Here is an 18,624-nt window from a genome sequence, read left to right on the forward strand (position 1 = left end):
CTGTAGTTGCAGTTGGAGGACTGCAACCGCTGTAAATACTCCTTTTGGAGTCTGGGGGTGTGTTGCAGGACCCCACACAGCGTGAAATATTATGTTACGATACAATCATCCAAAGCAGAACAAAATCAATCTTCATAAATGTATCAAAGGATCATATAAAAAAGCAAAGCTATTTTTCTCTGTTACCCAATCAAAAGAAAGAGGCACATGACAAAAAGCTTATTCCATGTGACTGCTATGTCCTCATATACAAACATAAGGCTGCACAGTCTAAATATTAACATATGATTTTAAGGTCTTTTTGGCTTATTCAGAAAAAGGGTATTTGGACAAAATATAACAGCTATAAACTCTGCCTCACTATAAACTTTGCCTCATATGCTATGTCACCAGAGAATCTATCAGTCTAATTGTCTCTCAAAGCAACGCAATAATGGATGCAGAAGGAAACACTTGCAAACATAAGAGGAGAGAAAGAAAATAGCTCTTCAGTATTGGAAGATATTTTTGAAAGACCAAAGAAAAGCTGGGTGAAAAGAATGACTAAATTTCCACACAACCTCATAAGTAAATGTTCCTACAGTAGAGCTCAAGACCCACTTGAAGCCTGCATTCTTCTGAATGAAGCCCTAAAAACACATTTCAACTGTGTCCACTCTATTAAAAATAATGTTAGATGAATTTTTTAATATTGTATTCAGTTAGATGACTTTCCATGATTTAAACCTCAGAAACCAGAGCTTATAATTTATGTTTCAAATTAACCAGGAACAATTAATCAGGAACTTATCTAGCTTCTCCTGTTGGTACTGTAACTCAATAATATCAGCTATTGTTCAGAAGTTAAATGACGGATGAAGTCACAACCTAGCAATGTTGGCAATATATTCAAAAAAAAAAAAAAAAAAGATGAATTCAGTGAAGAAAGAAAACAGATTATATTCAGAGAAAAGAGAGATTATAGAATTGTTCGAAAGGTATACCTTTTAAAAGGTATATCATCCTAAGCGTGTAACAATTATGCAGGTAAATATAAAAGTAAAATCTGACACAAAAGAATTTTTCTTTTCAAATGCATGATAGAACTAATCCTTTCAACAAGACAAATTCTTCTGTATGAACAAAACAAGATTATTTCAATTTAAAAAATATTACAAGACAACTATGAATTATTAAAGGAAAATATGGAACTTGAGTTAACCACAGCACTGTGTGATTCAAAAGTGATGAAGAGAAGCATTGTAAGAGATCTATTACAACAGAAAAGCTTAAGACATCTCCTCAAGGAAAACAAAACAGAACAAAAAAATGGAAAAAAAAAATCAAAGTTAACCGGATGGAATACCAAGAACATGCACTTAACCTTTATCTTCATCTGAGAGACAATATGACAATTATCTAGCAGTATCTGGAGAAAAACACATATTCTTAGACTCTCATCTATGAACCAGTAACGAACTTCAGTGCATTATTAGTAGTCCTGTAGGAGCAGGCTAAATTTATACATCTGCTCTCCTTGTTTGTAATACGTAAGTTTAGATTTAAAAAAAAAAAAAAAAAAACCTACAACATCGACTATTTTAAAATTTTCAGTGACTATAGAAATCTTGCATTATTGTAAAAGGAAAGAAAGAAGTCCATAGGAATTTACAAAAGTGTGGGCCACTGTACAAAACATAAACTTCAGAACACTTAAATCAGAAAGAAAAAATAGCAGTCTGTTTTTTAGGGGGTGGGGGTCTTTTTTAATCTGCAGAATGTTAGCTGTGTTAGCTGAGAATTCTGAGCAATTTTAATGCAATTGAAAACATGTATGTACAGAACAGTCAAAAACAAAACATATCTTATAGAACAGATATCAAAAACATCAATCTGGATCATTAGTTAAATAAATAAGGAAAAATGGATGGAAAGGTGCCCAATTAAAGATGTAATACCATCATCATAAAACATAATGATGTATCTTAACATACATAATTATGTATCTGGCATATGTACAAGGGTCAGAGCTAAGGCTGCGTGGCAAATTTATGTACGACATTTTCTTATATTTGTTTGTCTTGCTTGAAGCCTTTACTTCTTCAGACCATTGCTGTTATACTAATTATATAGATTTGACTTTTAAGAATATCCACCAGAATGTTAAGGTAGAGACAAAAAAACTCTGGATCCACAAACTCAATTTTACTCAAAATAAATGTCTGCAAAAAAAACTCAGAATAAATGTCTACAGTCTTAAGCATTAGAACTGAAAAGAGCCTTGATGCCTTCCAGCTTTTTGCATCACTAAACTGAGAGTAACAAAATCAGTCTCAGCTCCTGAATTGAGAAAAATGCATATTCAACGTCAAAGAACAACGACACCTTTAATCTTTTCCTTCTGCTCTTTCTCCCGGGATTCCCAAACCTGGCCTACCCTGACTGCACAGACTGGACTTATAAACAACCATTTGTTGTGTGAAGGATAAACATAATGAGGTACACTTCGCTCTTGCCCCCAACACAGTTGATTTTTCTTGGAATAAGTAAACATTAGGTGTGCCACAAAAGGGAGAACCAATATATAATTTCACAATTATCCCCTTCCTACCATGAGACATGGGTTCTAACGTTTTAGTATTTTGCTAAATTTTCATGTAAAAATAGATTTGGATAAAGCTAATGAATACTCTTCATTAATAAAAAAAATCTGGAATTTTTAGTAGTCTATTATAAGGTTTTCTTCTGCTTTAGAGAAAATATTTCTCATATGAAACCTTATGATTTCCTATTCTTCTTAAATATTGATGTAAGGGGCTTGACTTTTTCAAAAGCATTAAAAATTGGTAACTTCTGTCTGCTTTTGACAAATATGCAGTACTGTAAAACAGAGGAGAAAGCCAGGTATCATGATCAATTCAAAACTATGTTACAAAAAGAACTCTTCCATCTAAGAACACACTGTGGCAATTATTCAGTATTGTCAAATATTTCTAATTTTACCTCCAAAAGTTTAGCACTATATAACTTTATAAAATAATTCACTGGTGTGCCACTTCAGCCTAAGCATTCAGTGACTAATTCTTCTTCTCTGATATCGTTAGTACATAAGTATCTTTCAAGAAAGCAGCACCTATCTCAGTTTGTACAAAATAAGTGAACCTTTCAGTTTTGTTGAAATTAATTTACATCTACAATATATGTACAGTACTGGAATAAACGAATTTACTTTCCCTTCCAGAACTAAATGAATAAGTATCAAATAACTCACAAGTTTATTTTAACAAATATGGACTGATCTGAGATTATTAGTGCTTTTCACAGTGAACAGCAAAATGCCATAAAATCTTGGGTTAAGTTTCATTCATCACAATCTGGCGTCTACCACAAGAGACAAAATAAAAATAATCATGCATCAAAAATACTAACAGAAGAAGCACAGGTCCACCAAAGTCCATGTTCCTATAAGTTTTGATGCAAAATTTAGCTAAGAATAATAACATAAGATTTGGGATGTTTTTACTTTTTATTTAATTGCTCTTTGATTTAATAAACTTCAGATCAAAGAAAGTAGTTGCTCCCTGCTTTAGGAACCATATCATCTGTCCAATGAATTAAAAAACAGGAAGGCAGACACCAATCCTGAGGATTTGTTGGTTGCTGTGTACATACCACCTTTCATCATTCCCACTTCATAGCATTTTCTTAGTCGGCAGGCTTGGCAACTCTTTCTTCTGTTCTTGTCAATGGTGCACTGGTTAGTAGCAGGACACATGTAGTCATTGTGCCCTGTAAAAACAGAGGGAAAGTAAGGACACAGTTACACACAGTCTCAAATCACAGACATTACAAAACTGCCTATAATACTTTATCTTATTTTTCATTGAGTATTTAGTACAGCATCTAACATCTCAGTTATAATCTATCACAACAGATCTTAGTGAGGCTAACATATTCACAATATATTTATTCACAAGTTCTTTACAAGTACTATTAGAAACACATGAAATTATCTATAGATTAATTTTTAAAAATGAACAATCACAAAAGGTGATAGATAATTATAAACAAGTCACTTGACTTCCTTCTTTGTAGCCTAAGAAACACAATGCCGTCTGGTCCATCTGCCTGTTTTCATGCTTAAGCAACATACTGCACAAAATGATCATAGGTTTATAGAATGAAAAAGGCTTATGCACAGAACTTTTTTAGATATCTACCAAAATTTAGGGCAATTTAGAAATGAAAAAAATAAAATAAAATAAAATAAAATAAAATAAAATAAAATAAAATAAAATAAAATAAAAGCAACACCTTTTAATTTACTTGCATATCAGGGATAAATCAGTCTCTAATTCACTTCTTATTCACTTCTGTCATTATAAATTCTTAAGTTACCATGTGGTGCAACTAAGTTTGGTACCAGTACCTTTTCCTTCAGAGATCCACTTCCTCATTTATTAGGCTCTGCACCTCAGTTCTTGCTACAAACATTTTCAGCATACCATAATTTGTTACTGCCAACAACGCTCTATTCTAATTTTCCCTTAAAAAGAAGTATCAAATATGTACTCAAGCCTTCTATTAAATTATTTTCCAAGTATAGATGAAGTTTAGCAAGGATAAAAAGACTATCCAAAATGATCTTATTGGTGCTTGGTATTCATCTAAACACAACTAAGGTACAGCACACAACGAAACAATTTTACTGCAGAACTGTTTGTTCTTTCTTTCAGGTCAAGGGATCAGCTTGAGGTAGAGTAGGGTGGAGGTTTGACAGAGGCCTTGGTCTCATCAAATCATCTATCCTTGACTACAAATTAGAAAATGGAGTAAAAATGAGTATCAGATTACTCCAGGAACATCTGCTCTTTAATGCTACAAAACTGGGATCCAATCAAAATAAGCAGCCAAACTGTAAACTAGTTAATATAGTGACAGCTGACTACATACTCTCTCAAACAGACAGAATTATTATTTGTTAACTCTACTTTACAGAATGGTATATGACTGGAAAAAGCTGAGTCTTCCAGGACTGAGGTAAAGAGAGAGAACAGAAATTCAGCTCAACCTCAGCATGAAAGTGCATTTTAATTTTCGGTTCCTCTGGTATGATACAGACTGTTCTATATCTAATTCAAAACATTTCACATGTAAGAAAAAAAAAATCAAGACAGAAAGAAAACAGCCACAACAGTATAAAAATGTAGTATCTACAGGGAAAGGGAACAAAAAGGTAAAGCTCTATTTTTATGGAAACGTATTTTTATTAGGTCATACTAAACAGCAGCAAAAAAATAAAAATAAAATTATAGCACCTGTCCTCAACCGCCAGCCTTGTCTTATAAGCTGAGTTCTGAAATAAGGGGAAAGAAAGACTGAAAACCTTAATTAATCTTTTTTTTTAAATGAAGGAAAGCTTTGACAGGCTATCTGATCTTCATCCTAGTGAAGTTAAAAGGTAATTTCACAAATGGAATGACTGCAGGCTCTGAATTCAGCAAGTCATTCAGAATATCATTTAACTCCATATAAGAAAAGCAGATAAATGGCTCACTTAGGTCAAAGCTGAAGATGTGCTGTACCATGTTCGCTGTACCAGCTGATGCTCATAAGGTTCAACAATTTAAAATTAAAAAAAAAATAAAATTGACTATGCAGAAATCTAGTGGAACCACTATGAGCAGGATGGTCATTCTTTTCACAGTGTTTAAGTGGGTGATAATCTATCAATTTTCTCTGGACCCAGATCTCCTTATGCAAACTATTACGTTTTGGGAATGGATTTATAATTTGTAGAATAATATATAAAATAATCCTGACTGTGATCAAGCTACAGTCCCTATTGGAATCAATGTGATTCATAATACGTTGTTTCCATAGTTTATATTTTAAATATGTGTTTTAGAGTTTAGCTTAATTAGTCTGCTTTCATGCACACAACCTGCATCTTAGACATTCTTCTTCCATAGTGCTTGATCAACTTCACAGGATAAAACCTGTAAAATTTTGAATGCCAATAAAAAGAAAGATGTGTGTGAATAGCATAATTCTTCTGATTATGAGTGCCATAGCTAATGTAAACATTTAGACTTTATATTAGCTGTAAGCCTAGTAAGATAGTGCATTTAATATTTCTTACAATTTTTGGTTTAGTTGAACCAATGTGTCTTCAGGAGACTAGAAAAAACATAAGCAACTTGGAGAAAATGTTAGATAATTAGAGTATACAGTAGAAATTATTATGAAATGAATAAGGGCAGAACAGGACAGAAACGAAGGAAGGAAGGCAGGACCATTTCCAGCTTCCTGACAACACCATCAGACTCGGTCACGGGAAATGAGGAAGGAAGTTTCTTTTGCAAGGAACAGACAAGAGTAGTACAGTCTAGCTTGGGGTGGGATGGAATGGGAAAAGGTAGAACACAACTAAGGAATAGGTAAAACTCAAAGATTACTCGTGGTTTTAAGTAAAGTAATATAACTTAATTACTCTGCTGCAAGGTGTATTGTCTTTTAATTATTCTATTTTTTATTTTATCCTTAAAGCTCATCTCTTGGCAAAGCTGATTCTGAACAATCTGACATATTAGAAGGGATTTAGAAGGGATTTCTCACTGGTAGTAATCATTAACCTGACAGTGTGTCACATTAACAGGTGCTCAACTGCCCTACCCCACACTTTTGTGGTATCCAAACAACAATATAGGCTACAGGAGAGACTAATTAGATCATTTGGATAATTGGTATCACAGGAATACTGAGAGGAAGAAATGTCCTTGGTGATCACTGATACTTATAAATAGAAGCACTTGGCTTCTCTGGTCTTACTGGTTTACTGTGTTTTTTTGTTTGTTTGTTTGTTTTTGTTTTTTGAAAATAAATTACTAGATAGTCTACACAAAAATAAAGGCACTGAGTTTTCTAGAGTAAAGCCCCTCTATTATATATATGACCTTGGTTTAATCTCCACATAGCTCACGTGGCTGTTAGTCTAAGGGCTCTCACAGTACATGTGGTGTATGCAACAGCAGAGCATGCTTGAATCAGAGTGGGAGGATGATTTATCTGTGAGGATTTCAGTCAGCAAAACACTTCATATTTCTTTAAAGTTAAGTGTTACTACATTCAGCAGAACATTTAAGCATCTGTGTACTTCTAGCTAGTATTCCCAGCATATTGTATATGGCTAAAGCTAAGTTTGAGCATTTCACTGAATTGCATCTTTGAAGACCTGACTCCATGTTGTCCTGGACCAACAAGGATGAAAATTAGGGTCCTATTAATATATTCACATTAATTAGCATAACACAGAAACAGGCAGTTCCATATTATATTTCAGTAACCATCAAGATTAGCCTGAGGGCATGATTAGTTTAAGCAGTACAGAAGTTGTACAAACAAAATGAATCAAAGCAACCAACGTGTCAACATGTCAGCTTAAGAATGCTTAAATGATACTTAATTGTACAAAGCCAATAAAGTAACATTTTTAGTTAGGTAAATTTTGTATGAAACCTAAACTGATGTAATTGAATTGACACACCATACATTTCAAACAAAGCTAGTGAGTATTATTATCATTTTACTGACATGTGCTCTTCATTTTATTTATTTATTTATAATTTCAATCCTCACATCAAACAAATCTCTTCAACTTTCTTTACATATCTACATAAGGCATCTAACAGGTTAGCCATTACCTCGAAGCACCAAGTTGTTCTATGATCCTATTCTGATAGTGAAATTAGCAGAATTTCATAAATGCGGTGAAATGAAGGCTACAGTGTGGAGTTTATCCACACGTTAAAGTACAAATCAAAGAACAGAGTGATGAGTTCGTGGACTGGGTTTCAGAAAAATAAAACCTTAGAAAGAATAGCCTCAACAGCAAGAAGAAAATTTTCATAAACTGTAAGAAAAAATGCATGTGGACAATAGTGTAACTGTATATGCTAACCCCATGTGAACAAATGTTGAATGTAAAATAAAAAGTTATACCAATTTTAAGTTAAAGTGCCTCAATAAAACTCCATATTGGTTTTTAAATCCTGGTCTGTCCTAACAGGAATCGCAAAAGAACAGAAGGTTATGCCTAATTCCTATATAAGCACAGACACTCACATTCACAGCTTAATTACCCTCAGCAAGGTCTTTGGATTTGGAACTTGGGTTCTCTTAACAACTACCCAGCCCTGCTGAGAAGATGAATAATTTTCTGTTTTTAAATACACAAGGCATTTCTATATGCAACAGTAAGGAAAAGGGCCTAGATTGTAATATATACTTTCTATGCATCCTGTAAGGAAGTCCTCCTTCTACACACATCTCTGACAGAAGGATCACAGAGCCACTAAAGAATGAGAAAGGAATAAAGGTCAAAATCTATATATTCTGTATTATGCCATGAACTGAGTGTAAATTTTCAAGTGGAATCTTCTGGTCTTCACATATCTATAGCACTGTTAACATGAGCAGTTAAATCAAGTGAAATGATTATGATACTGATCTTTCCTTTACCCTTTCCATATACTATTCAGCTACCAGGAAAAATTAAAAAAGAAGAATGAGAAGAGACACTGCTTGAACATACCATACCTGCTGTCATCTCACCAATTCAGTAACTCATGAACATACATATACATTGAGAAAGAGTAACATATAAAAAGTAAAACACTATTTTAGCTGTATAACTATATAAATGTAAAATTGTATTTTCTACCCCACCAGATGATTTTGAAGTTTTTCTTATTGGCCTTAGCTCTAAACGTTGAATTGGTGTTTCATCTACTATTTCAGCCTTGTGACTCTATGTGCGAAGTCTAGTTCTACCCCAACTCCATTCCTGTCTTTTTTAATTTTAGACAAGATAATAAAATAGGAAGCATGTTTTTTTCCTCATGACATATAAAAAAGACACTAATCTAGATCCAAATCTCTACAAAATCTGGCAAGGAGTGTGACATATAGTTTCTGTTTCCTTATCTGATAAATCACACTTGTTTTTAATCCTTGGAACATGATTAAAACAACAGCTGTTAAAAGAAAAAATCCCACAATGTATTACTTACAACCATCTCAATATGGTCTCTGCAGGGACAAAAACCATTTTCAGAGAGAGTCACAGGCATGCCATGAATATCTTACTCCTGTAGATTTGGAATGATATGTCAGGCATTTTTTAGCTTCAGTTTATTTGATCTAAAATGGGAAGGGGAGGAATTCTACTACAGAAAACTTCCACAGCTAATGAGGCCAAAAAGTAAAAACAATTGCAAATTATCCTTGTGCACTTAAAATCCAATAGGTTGTTGGTAACAGGAAAATTAGCATATCTCTATTTTTATTCCAGGTATGTTTTGGATTCTCATGAGACCTATTGAATAAGTTTAGCTGGTCTTACTTTATATTTGGATACTTGGTAACTGAATGTAAAGTTTGCACAGATCTGTAGTGTATTTATCCACACAGTTAACCCCCTGTAAAAGAAAGTGCCATTTATTTTGTTAAAATATCATATAAATCTTTAACATCAGCACTCCAACAAAATCCCTTTGTTGCCTGTGAACCACATTCTCATGCAAAATAAAACCTAGTTATGTTACTCTTTCATTTATTGATATGGAGCACTGATATGTGCTCGTTGGGTTGCTTATATTCTAATATCATCCATACCCTATACTATATTCATCCATTTTATATTCAGATGGGTCAACAAAGACAACTTAGTCTGTTGCCCTACATAGCTCCAGCCACATTTTAGAGTGGGGAATACCTGTGTTCCTGTGTTATTTATAACAAAGGAAGTCCAACTATTTCAATAATTTGTAACTTAACTAAAATCAAGTCTTTGAGAGATATATAATCTTACACAAAGAATGCAGACAATGAAAGATCTTCTAGAACTGTTACTAAATTATTCCAGCAGATAATTGCCATTCTAACTCAGTGATTTTCTTTCTTTTTTTTTCTTTTTTTTTTCTTTTTTACAGTAACCCTGAACTAGTACTAATACTTCCACAAAGTTTTTTAATAGTCTCATTTTGGAAATAAATTATATCACTTCATGCACTTCCAATAGAGTTATTATTTATGTCATTTTACACAGTTCTGTCTAGTTTGATTTCCACTTCTCCAAAGAGAATGCAAAGGATAAACTTAACCTGCAGAAAGTCTGAAAGTTCAAGTGAGTGAAATTTATGGAATAAGTTTGAATCAATAGACCCATACGAGTTAAATGAGGTTACAAAAACATATTTTCTTTCATACCCTCTGAAACCAAATGAAACAGTTAAGCACTTTCCTGATGGACACAAAAGCATGTTCTCTTGTTATTTGTAAATGTCAAACTCTTTTCTTTTTCTTCCTCCTTTTTTTTTTTTTCTTCCCTAGTGAATATAGTGAATATTTTGAACTGCTGACAGGCCGAGCACTGAGCTAGGAATAATGTTTGCAAATTAAATATTCCTGAAATACTTGCAACATGAAATACTCTTTAACTTTACTTTGTTGCTTGATGAGACACAACAATCAAACATAATATTCCAGAGGAAGTAAAACACCATTAAAGCTAATAATACAGGTTACATTAAGTACAGTCTCCAAGTGCTAGGAATTTTATCTAGGATGGAAAAAGTTTTGGTCTTGGTGGAGGAAGAACCCATAAGCATTCGTAAAATCAGATAACAATAAGTGAGAGTTCTCTACTTTCTGGTAAAGTATGCTGCTCAACTTCAGAAAGGCTTTCAATATAGCCTGGGAGTAACATTTCATAGGTCAGCTATCTATAGTTTAGATTATGTCAGAAAACTGATCTTGGGGAATAACTACCAGAATTCAGTGTTACAGTGGAAGCTGATATTGAATGAGGCTTTATATTGTCTCTCCTAGATCATGTCCTTCTTCAGAAATGGGTAATAAAACCATATTTATTTCATTAAATGTTATTCACTGGTAGATGATCTTTATGTGTGTTGTAAGAACAGAGGAAAGACCAGACTTCTCTGCTAATCAGACAGAAATAAATCTGAAATAAATGGCAGGAGTCCACAGGAGTCTACAGAATAAGAGTTCAGAATAATCTTGGCAAACTGGTCAAGCATAGCACATGGGGAAAAAAAAAAAAAAAAAAAGAGCAAAAGCAAAGACCAGTAAAAATCATTGCATTAAAACAGGAATAATCAGATGCACAAAACAAGAGGGGAAACAAGTGGTTTCTTCTGTAGAAAAGAAGAATTGAGTTTATTCTGCATCACACACTGATTGAGTGAACAGTGTCATGCTTTGATAAATAAGGCAAATATTACAGTGTGACAGAACAGAACAACATAGAGGAATACCATTGGCAAGGTTTGTAAGATAATCCTATTGCTTTGCTCAGCATTGGTAAAGCAACATATAGATAGAAAACATACCTCAAAAAATAAAAATAAAAGAAAAAGCGGGACACAGTACAGAATCTCCAAAGTATCACAGAATCACAGAATGGTTAATGTTGCAAGAGAAGTCTGGAGGTCATCTTGTCCAACTCACCTGTTCAAACACGGCCACCAAGAACAGGTTGCCCAGAACCATGTCCAGATGTCTTTTGCATATTTCCAAGGAGGGAGACTAGAAGCCCTCTGGGCAATCTATTCCAGTGCTCAGTCATCCATACACTAAAGAAGCATTCCCTGATGTTCAGAGGGAACCTCCTGTGTTCCAGTTTGTGGCCATTGCCTCTTGTCCTGCCACTGGGAACCAATGAATAAAGCCTGGCTCTGTCCTCTTTGCACTCTCTCCTCAGGTTTTTACATACATTGATGAGACACCCCCTGAGCCTCTCCTTCTCTAGGCTAAAAAGTCATAGGAGAGATGCTGCAGTCCCATAATCAACTTCATGGCCCTTTGTTGGACTCTCAACAGTATGCCCATGTCTCTCTTCTACTGAGGAGCCCAGAACTGGGCAAGTAGAGCAACTAGATTAAAAAGCTAGAAAACAAAACCTATGAGAAAAGGTTGAACAAACTGGGTTTATTCAGGTTAAGTAAAAATTATGTATCTTTAACAGTGTGGTAACACTCTTCGGTGCTCTACAGGCTGTTGAAGGGGAAAAGAGAACAATTTTATTTTTATTTTTTTATTTTTTCTGACAGACAGGAAAATAAATGATGAGCTTAACCTGCAGGAAGGAAGATTCAAATTTCCTAGTAGCCTTCGGAGATAAGGAGAATTAAACAATGGATCAGGGTACAGGTTTTAAGGAAGCAACTAAACAAACATATGTAAGGAATCAGCAATAGTTGATCCTATCACAAGACAGAAAGATGGACTAGGGCTCAAGGTTCACTGTAGCCCAATGATTTGCTTAGACCATGAAAAATAAGGAAACATCTTGGATGCAATCATCTTAAATCACTGCCATATCTATGCTGAATGTAGCATTTAAAACTCACTGGAATACTACCACTTTCAAATGTCATTGACTAGGAAAAAAGAAGTATTGACACTTACTTTTTAACACCCAAGTTTCTGTAGCAAGATCACCATTAATTAGGATTCTGATATTCAAATTACGCATTAGGGAGCAATGACCAGAGCATGTATTTAACTCAAGAGGCTCTAGAAAATATATACTAAAAACACAAAAATAAAACAAAAGTTCCAGATGAAGCTGGCTGATCACAGGTGATTAGGACTGTCACAATGATTCCTAAACCCTTCTGGTCTTTCCAAATACACATTTTCTGGACTTCAAACTTCTAACAGTCACCTACCTCTCAAACTGGAACTGTGTATTTTCCACCCTAACATTAGATACTGGTCTGCAGTCCCTGTTTATAGGCTGTGTTTGCCTCTGCAAGTCTCACTTAGGCTTAAGTCCTATAGTTTTGCTCTTTCTACTGATAACACATAGAATCAGCATACAAGCAGTCTTATTAGGGAGTTTCTGTCTTCTTGGCTGCAGGTTCAGTACAGAATTTGCAACTGTTATCAAGCAGATTACAAAAATACCATGAAAACAGAATGTAATAATGGAAAGTTATAGGGAAGATTTCAGAACACCCCCCTCAAACTGGCAATATTTCAATTGCTGCACTGCAGCATTACCTAACCATCCACTTATTAGGCATGCTTTACCAGAGAAAGTCTTCTCCCCAACTCAGATGAAAATATGTGTCTTACTACCACTCCTAGCACTAAAATTTGAACTACATATTTTGAATACAGCACAGCTCTATCACTGTGAAGTTAAAACAATTGATAACACTCCAAGACTACTGCCAAAACTCTCCTACTTGATGTTCATAAGGCATAACCGTTAACTACAATTGATGTTCAAGACACACAACTAAAATACTTCCCAGCTTCAAGAATTCCTGCACTTCAAAGACCACTATATCTCTGTGATTCAAGACACTAATGGCAATCCTTTGCAATTCCTCAGCATGACAATTCATACATTCTCATTTGCCAGCCTATTCTTGCTGGGCTGGTACTGCTTTGCATCATGCAGTAATTCTTAACTAAATATTTGTGAAACTTTCCAGATTTTTGTCTGAATATACAGCTGTGAGGAAAAGGCAGAGAAGGTGCACCTGAAAAAAAAATCAGAAGAGCTTATGACAGAAACAGGAAAATATAAATGGGGATTTCTAAGATACTTTGGCAGTTCTCAAATCAATATATCCTTCAATGTAGAGTTACCTCTCAATTTTCCAAATTCCTTTTCCCCCACGGCAGGTTCTAAGCCCCTTAAATACAGGCATTTGTTGGATGCTAGTCAGAGATGCTAGGATTAATTTCTTCCTGTCCCTTTGGTGGCTATCTAAATAACCAGAGAATTAGGAGGAGGGGAAAAGAATGTGTGAGTCACAAGGGGATTTTTAATTTGTAAATGGCATTTATAAGGCTGATTTTGAAACAATTCATCCAATTCTGATATCTAGATTTTAAAGAGGCTATTACGGGGGAATTAGAAAAGGTCTAAAGACAAAGGAAGTGATTCAGAAAATAGAAAGATATAGTGAGTGACTCAAGCACTTTTGTTTACTTAAGATATCAAGGTGATTTGACTGTAACAACTTAAGTTGTAAGAACCTCCCACAGGGATGAGATACTAGGTACTAAGACTAGTTTGTGGATGTGATATAAAAGCCAAAGTAATTTAAGTTAAATAGATTTTTTTAGCAGGTGGGAGGACATTAGAATAAACAAACATCATACGAAAGCTCTTGAGCCGACAGACCAAGGCTGGGCATCTTCTAAAAGATTTACTTCCATCAAGCTACTGGGCTCTGCACATAGATAGCATATAAAGTTTATATTGAGAAGAGACCAGACTTAATGATCTAATGGCCCCTTTTGATCTTAAAATCCATAAATATTTTAATAGAGAAGTACAGCGTGCTGTGGTGTGACTGCTTGTTATGCCTCTGGATTCAAGTCAGTTGACCAAGTACATTCCTGAAGGCTACATATGCTGAGCAAAGAATAAAGCACTCTTCTATCACCAAGAAACACAGTGTTCTTGGTGTCATATGATTTTTTCCTCACATAAAACTTTATACATTAATATCAGTCTGCACTGTGTTTTTCTCAAAACAAAGTCCCAAATCACTTTTGTGACATAAACTAACAAAATGGACTGACATTGGAAATTTCAGGAGGTAGTTGAGATTTTCACCAACCATTTACTATTTAAAGAAAATTGAACAGTTGCAAATATTGAGAGACAAGTACTAATTCAGGTTGCCTTCTAAGCATTAACTGATGGGGGAAAAAAAAAAAAAAGGCATTTAAAATTCACAAAATATCTCCAGAACCATTCCAAACCCTCTGGATAAAAATAAAAATGAAGCTATCCATCTCCATTTCTGGTAAGGTCCAATGTAGATATCAGTTTTCACAAAATTTTAGTAGTTACTTATGCAAATAGGTAAACCAAACATGCCACTGAAGATAACATTACACAGTGAGGAAAACAGATTACCCCACACAGCTCAATCATGTCTGTACTCACTCACTTTTTCCTGTGGTTCTATTAAGAACCATATAGTAGTTTTGACTACAATGTATTAAGAACATCCATCTTCATTATGGCAATTCTCCTATGAAATCTCTAATGTGAAACATAAAAATAGCCAGTCTACTCTGTATCTATACATATATTGGAAAATACAGGACAGTAAAGAACAAAAGTAACATGGTCCTTTGGCTTTTAAAGATATTCTACACACAAAAACAAAAATAATTGCTGAAAAAGTACTGTATTGCTTTTGTTTATTTAAAAAAAAAAAAAGTCCTATTTGCCTCAATACAGTTAAATCATATGATTCCCAGAAAATTCTTTACCCTTTTTTAGGAATATATGTCATATATACAAGGGAGATAAAATATTTATTCCACATAGTTTTCTACAAATTAGTAATATTCGTTCCTAGATATCCAATCACAATCTCTTTAAAATTATTACCATATGAAAGGTAAGTGGCATGTTTTCGCATATATGCTCAGTCTAAAAATTACTGACATTCCTGTAAATTGGATACACGTCCAATGAGAATATGTAATTGCCAAAGCAGACATCTTTTCCAAATCCTGTAGGAAATTCAAAAACTCCTTTAGTTCATCAAGACCAGGCACATATGACTTTAAAATCCCTTTAGAGGGCTTTTTATACCATCTGTGATCAAAAGATCACAATTCTCTCACAAGTATTCAAATCCTTGGATTATTTTTTTGATATTAGTGAATGTCATTTCTTATGACAGCTGTTGTCCAAAAAAAGATGTGGATCAACTGGAGAAAGTTCAGAGGAGTGTAACAAATGGGATCAGAAGTCTAGAAAACATGTTCTGCAAAAAGGATTGTGTTTGTTTAGTCTAAAAAAAAAAAAAAAGACTAGAAGACTCACGAAAGATATGATAACAGTCTTCAACTATGTAAAAGGTTGTTACTGTAAACTTTCTTCATGCTCATGAGGAATAGGGCAAGAAGGAATGGGCTTAAATTAGAGCAAGTATGAGTTAATAATTAAGAAAAGCATTTTATGGGACACTGAAAATTTAAGCTTTACATTTTTAAAGCCTACCTACTTAAAAATTATGTTAAGTATGTAAATGAAGCAAGAACTAAATTTACAAATTAGCATGTACTGTAGCACAAACAGATAACAGATCTGTTGTTGAGGACTGTAAGATTTATACACATAGAGACATAGATACTAGGGCAGAATTACAAAGTTTTTGAGTAGAGCCATGGAACTCAGTGAAACAGTCAGACTCATTTCTTCATCTCTAAAGGCCAAAAGCTGAAGATCTGTTCCATACAGTTATTTGATAACTAACTCTTACTTTTACATAAGAATACTTCAATTTTGTTTTGTTGATGGGTCACCCACAAGCAAGTTACACTGGTACGAAATTAAGCAATTTATTCTGTCTACTTGGTATTGATCTAAATGATAAATATAAGCTAGGAAAGAAGACAAAATTGTTTAAAAAGAAGGTGTTTTGGGTAAGATGACTTAGTTCAATTCGAGTTCAAGTACAGAATTCCAAAATTCTAGAAATAATTCTGATTCAGTCAGGGGACTTAAAATGAAAAAGCACTCAACTGAAGGAACTGTTGTCCCTACCTCACAAGTTTAAATATGTCATTCTGATGTTAAGTAAAAAGCATTTCATCCTTTCTCCCTCCAGTCTGGCTTATTATTGACCTCTGGCTGTAACCACTCTTTTCTAAAAATCACTTAGATGAATTTGGAAAAGCAGAAATACAAGTAACTATTAGCTAATCACTGACATTCAAATCATTTCATCAATGTCTACCCTGCAGCCAATCTTTCACTTTTTTCTATAAGCTTGGAAAAGTTCTTGAGCTGAATGCTGGAAGTCTTATTTAACCCAACTCGGGGGTAGTCTTTCGACAAAATAGGCAATAATCACACCTAGTGATATAAGGTAAAAACTGTTTTTTGCTATGTTTACTTCAAAAAAAGAGCTACAGGAATTTCTCTATGCGTATATCACCTGGGAATGTAAAAAACTATAGAAACCTAACAAAAGCACAGCACTTTGCTAGTTTTCTATTTATTTGTAAAGGAAGACATTTGTTTTATATTCATCTTCACAGTAATACTTAGATACTGAATAGGATATTCAGTAGAATCACACTTTGGTCTTACTCAGTTGTGTTGAACAAAGCAAAAAAAAATAGCCATTCCATAGATGCCAGGGATTTTAATCAAGAATTATCTTAGTCACAGTAATTAACGCTGTTTCTGTTTAATGTCCTCTAATCCAGTGGACATTTTACACAGAACACTTTTAGCCATGACAAGGTTGTGAACTATATTATTCTGTGTATAGTTCAAAGCCCTGCTTTACTGGGAGATGCAAATATTATTTCTTCAAGGACACATTCCTTTTCAACATTGGGTCTCAAAAGACATCTCAGATCTGCAAGTGGCTGAGATTTGGATTGAACCATTTCGCTAATGGAACATTGAATTAAGATTAAGAAATCAACCAACATGAATTAATCTTCATCTGACAAGGAATTCACAAAAAAAAAAAAAAAAATTGGTTAGGAACTTAATCACAGAAAAGAGATATACATAGACTGAAAGAGTGATCATCTTGATCCAATATGGATTTTTAAATTAGATTTCTCATTACCTCCATAGTCAGACATACAGAAACCAAGATGAATACACAGAAGCTTTAATCTTCCCTCATTAATCTTGGGCTAAATAACAACATAATATATAACTGTTAGAAACATTCACCAAATAGAGAGCAAAACATATATGGGAGAGCACAGTAGCTCCTAATGAAAATCCAATAAATGTCATTGTCCTGGGCTCAGGCTGCAATCTCAGCTAGCTTCCTCAGGAGTAAACAGTTAAGGTGACTCACTTGAACAGCTTATTACCTTGAATACTCCTTTTGAAAAAAGCTTTGCAGCCCTCACAAGACCAGACCCCATAATGGTAGCCTGAAGCATAGTCGTTGCACACAGCACAGTACCGGGTCTCCTTGGTGGACTCCATGGATAGGCTCCCTTTCTCATTAGTACTGGACATCCTCTCTCGGATGCTGTGACGCCTGCTATCAGAGCTTGGCCTGTTAAAAGCAAAAAAAAAAAAAAAAAAAAAAAAAAAAAAAAAAAACAATTTTTTCAGCATTGTTAGGTCTCATCCACTCCTAAAGACTGAGAAAGAAAGAAGAGCACATCTAATTTTGAAACAAGAGATCACACCCCCCTCCAAAAAAAAAAAAAACTTGTATCTTTGTATCTCTTTCTATTCTAATTGGAAAAGTGAAGAACTAATAAGATACAGAGAAATTCCTCACAAATCAGACTGATGTTATTAGACACTGTACCTTGAAGAAAAAAAAAAAAAAAAAAGAATGCTATTTGATAAAGTAATCAGTTATTCTCAGGATATTACAAAAGAACAACCACCCCACCAAAAATAAAAAAAAAAAAAAAAATGTGTACCTGCTCCTGTCCCAAGGGTTCAGCATGTCTGCAGTATCAGTAATGAGTCTGAGAATCTAAAGCAAAAATTGCCTAATATTTGCACCACAATTTGCAAGTCACTTTTGCAAGGCTATTTTCAAGGCTTATTGCCCAATTAGAAATCAAAACTTTCCTTAC

The 18,624-nt window shown here is 34.2% G+C and overlaps 1 protein-coding gene across 1 annotated transcript in view; it reads right to left on the reverse strand.

The window, feature by feature from the left end:
• The window catches only part of ESR1 (estrogen receptor 1), a 169,043-nt gene that overhangs the window by 67,442 nt on the left and 82,977 nt on the right, over positions 1-18,624 (reverse strand). The window contains 2 exon segments of the mRNA XM_040552612.1: positions 3,652-3,768; positions 17,896-18,086. Coding sequence (XP_040408546.1) covers positions 3,652-3,768; positions 17,896-18,086 — 308 coding nt within the window.

The sequence above is a fragment of the Cygnus olor genome, chromosome 3 (assembly GCF_009769625.2).
Source record: "Cygnus olor isolate bCygOlo1 chromosome 3, bCygOlo1.pri.v2, whole genome shotgun sequence".
Taxonomy (NCBI): domain Eukaryota; kingdom Metazoa; phylum Chordata; class Aves; order Anseriformes; family Anatidae; genus Cygnus; species Cygnus olor.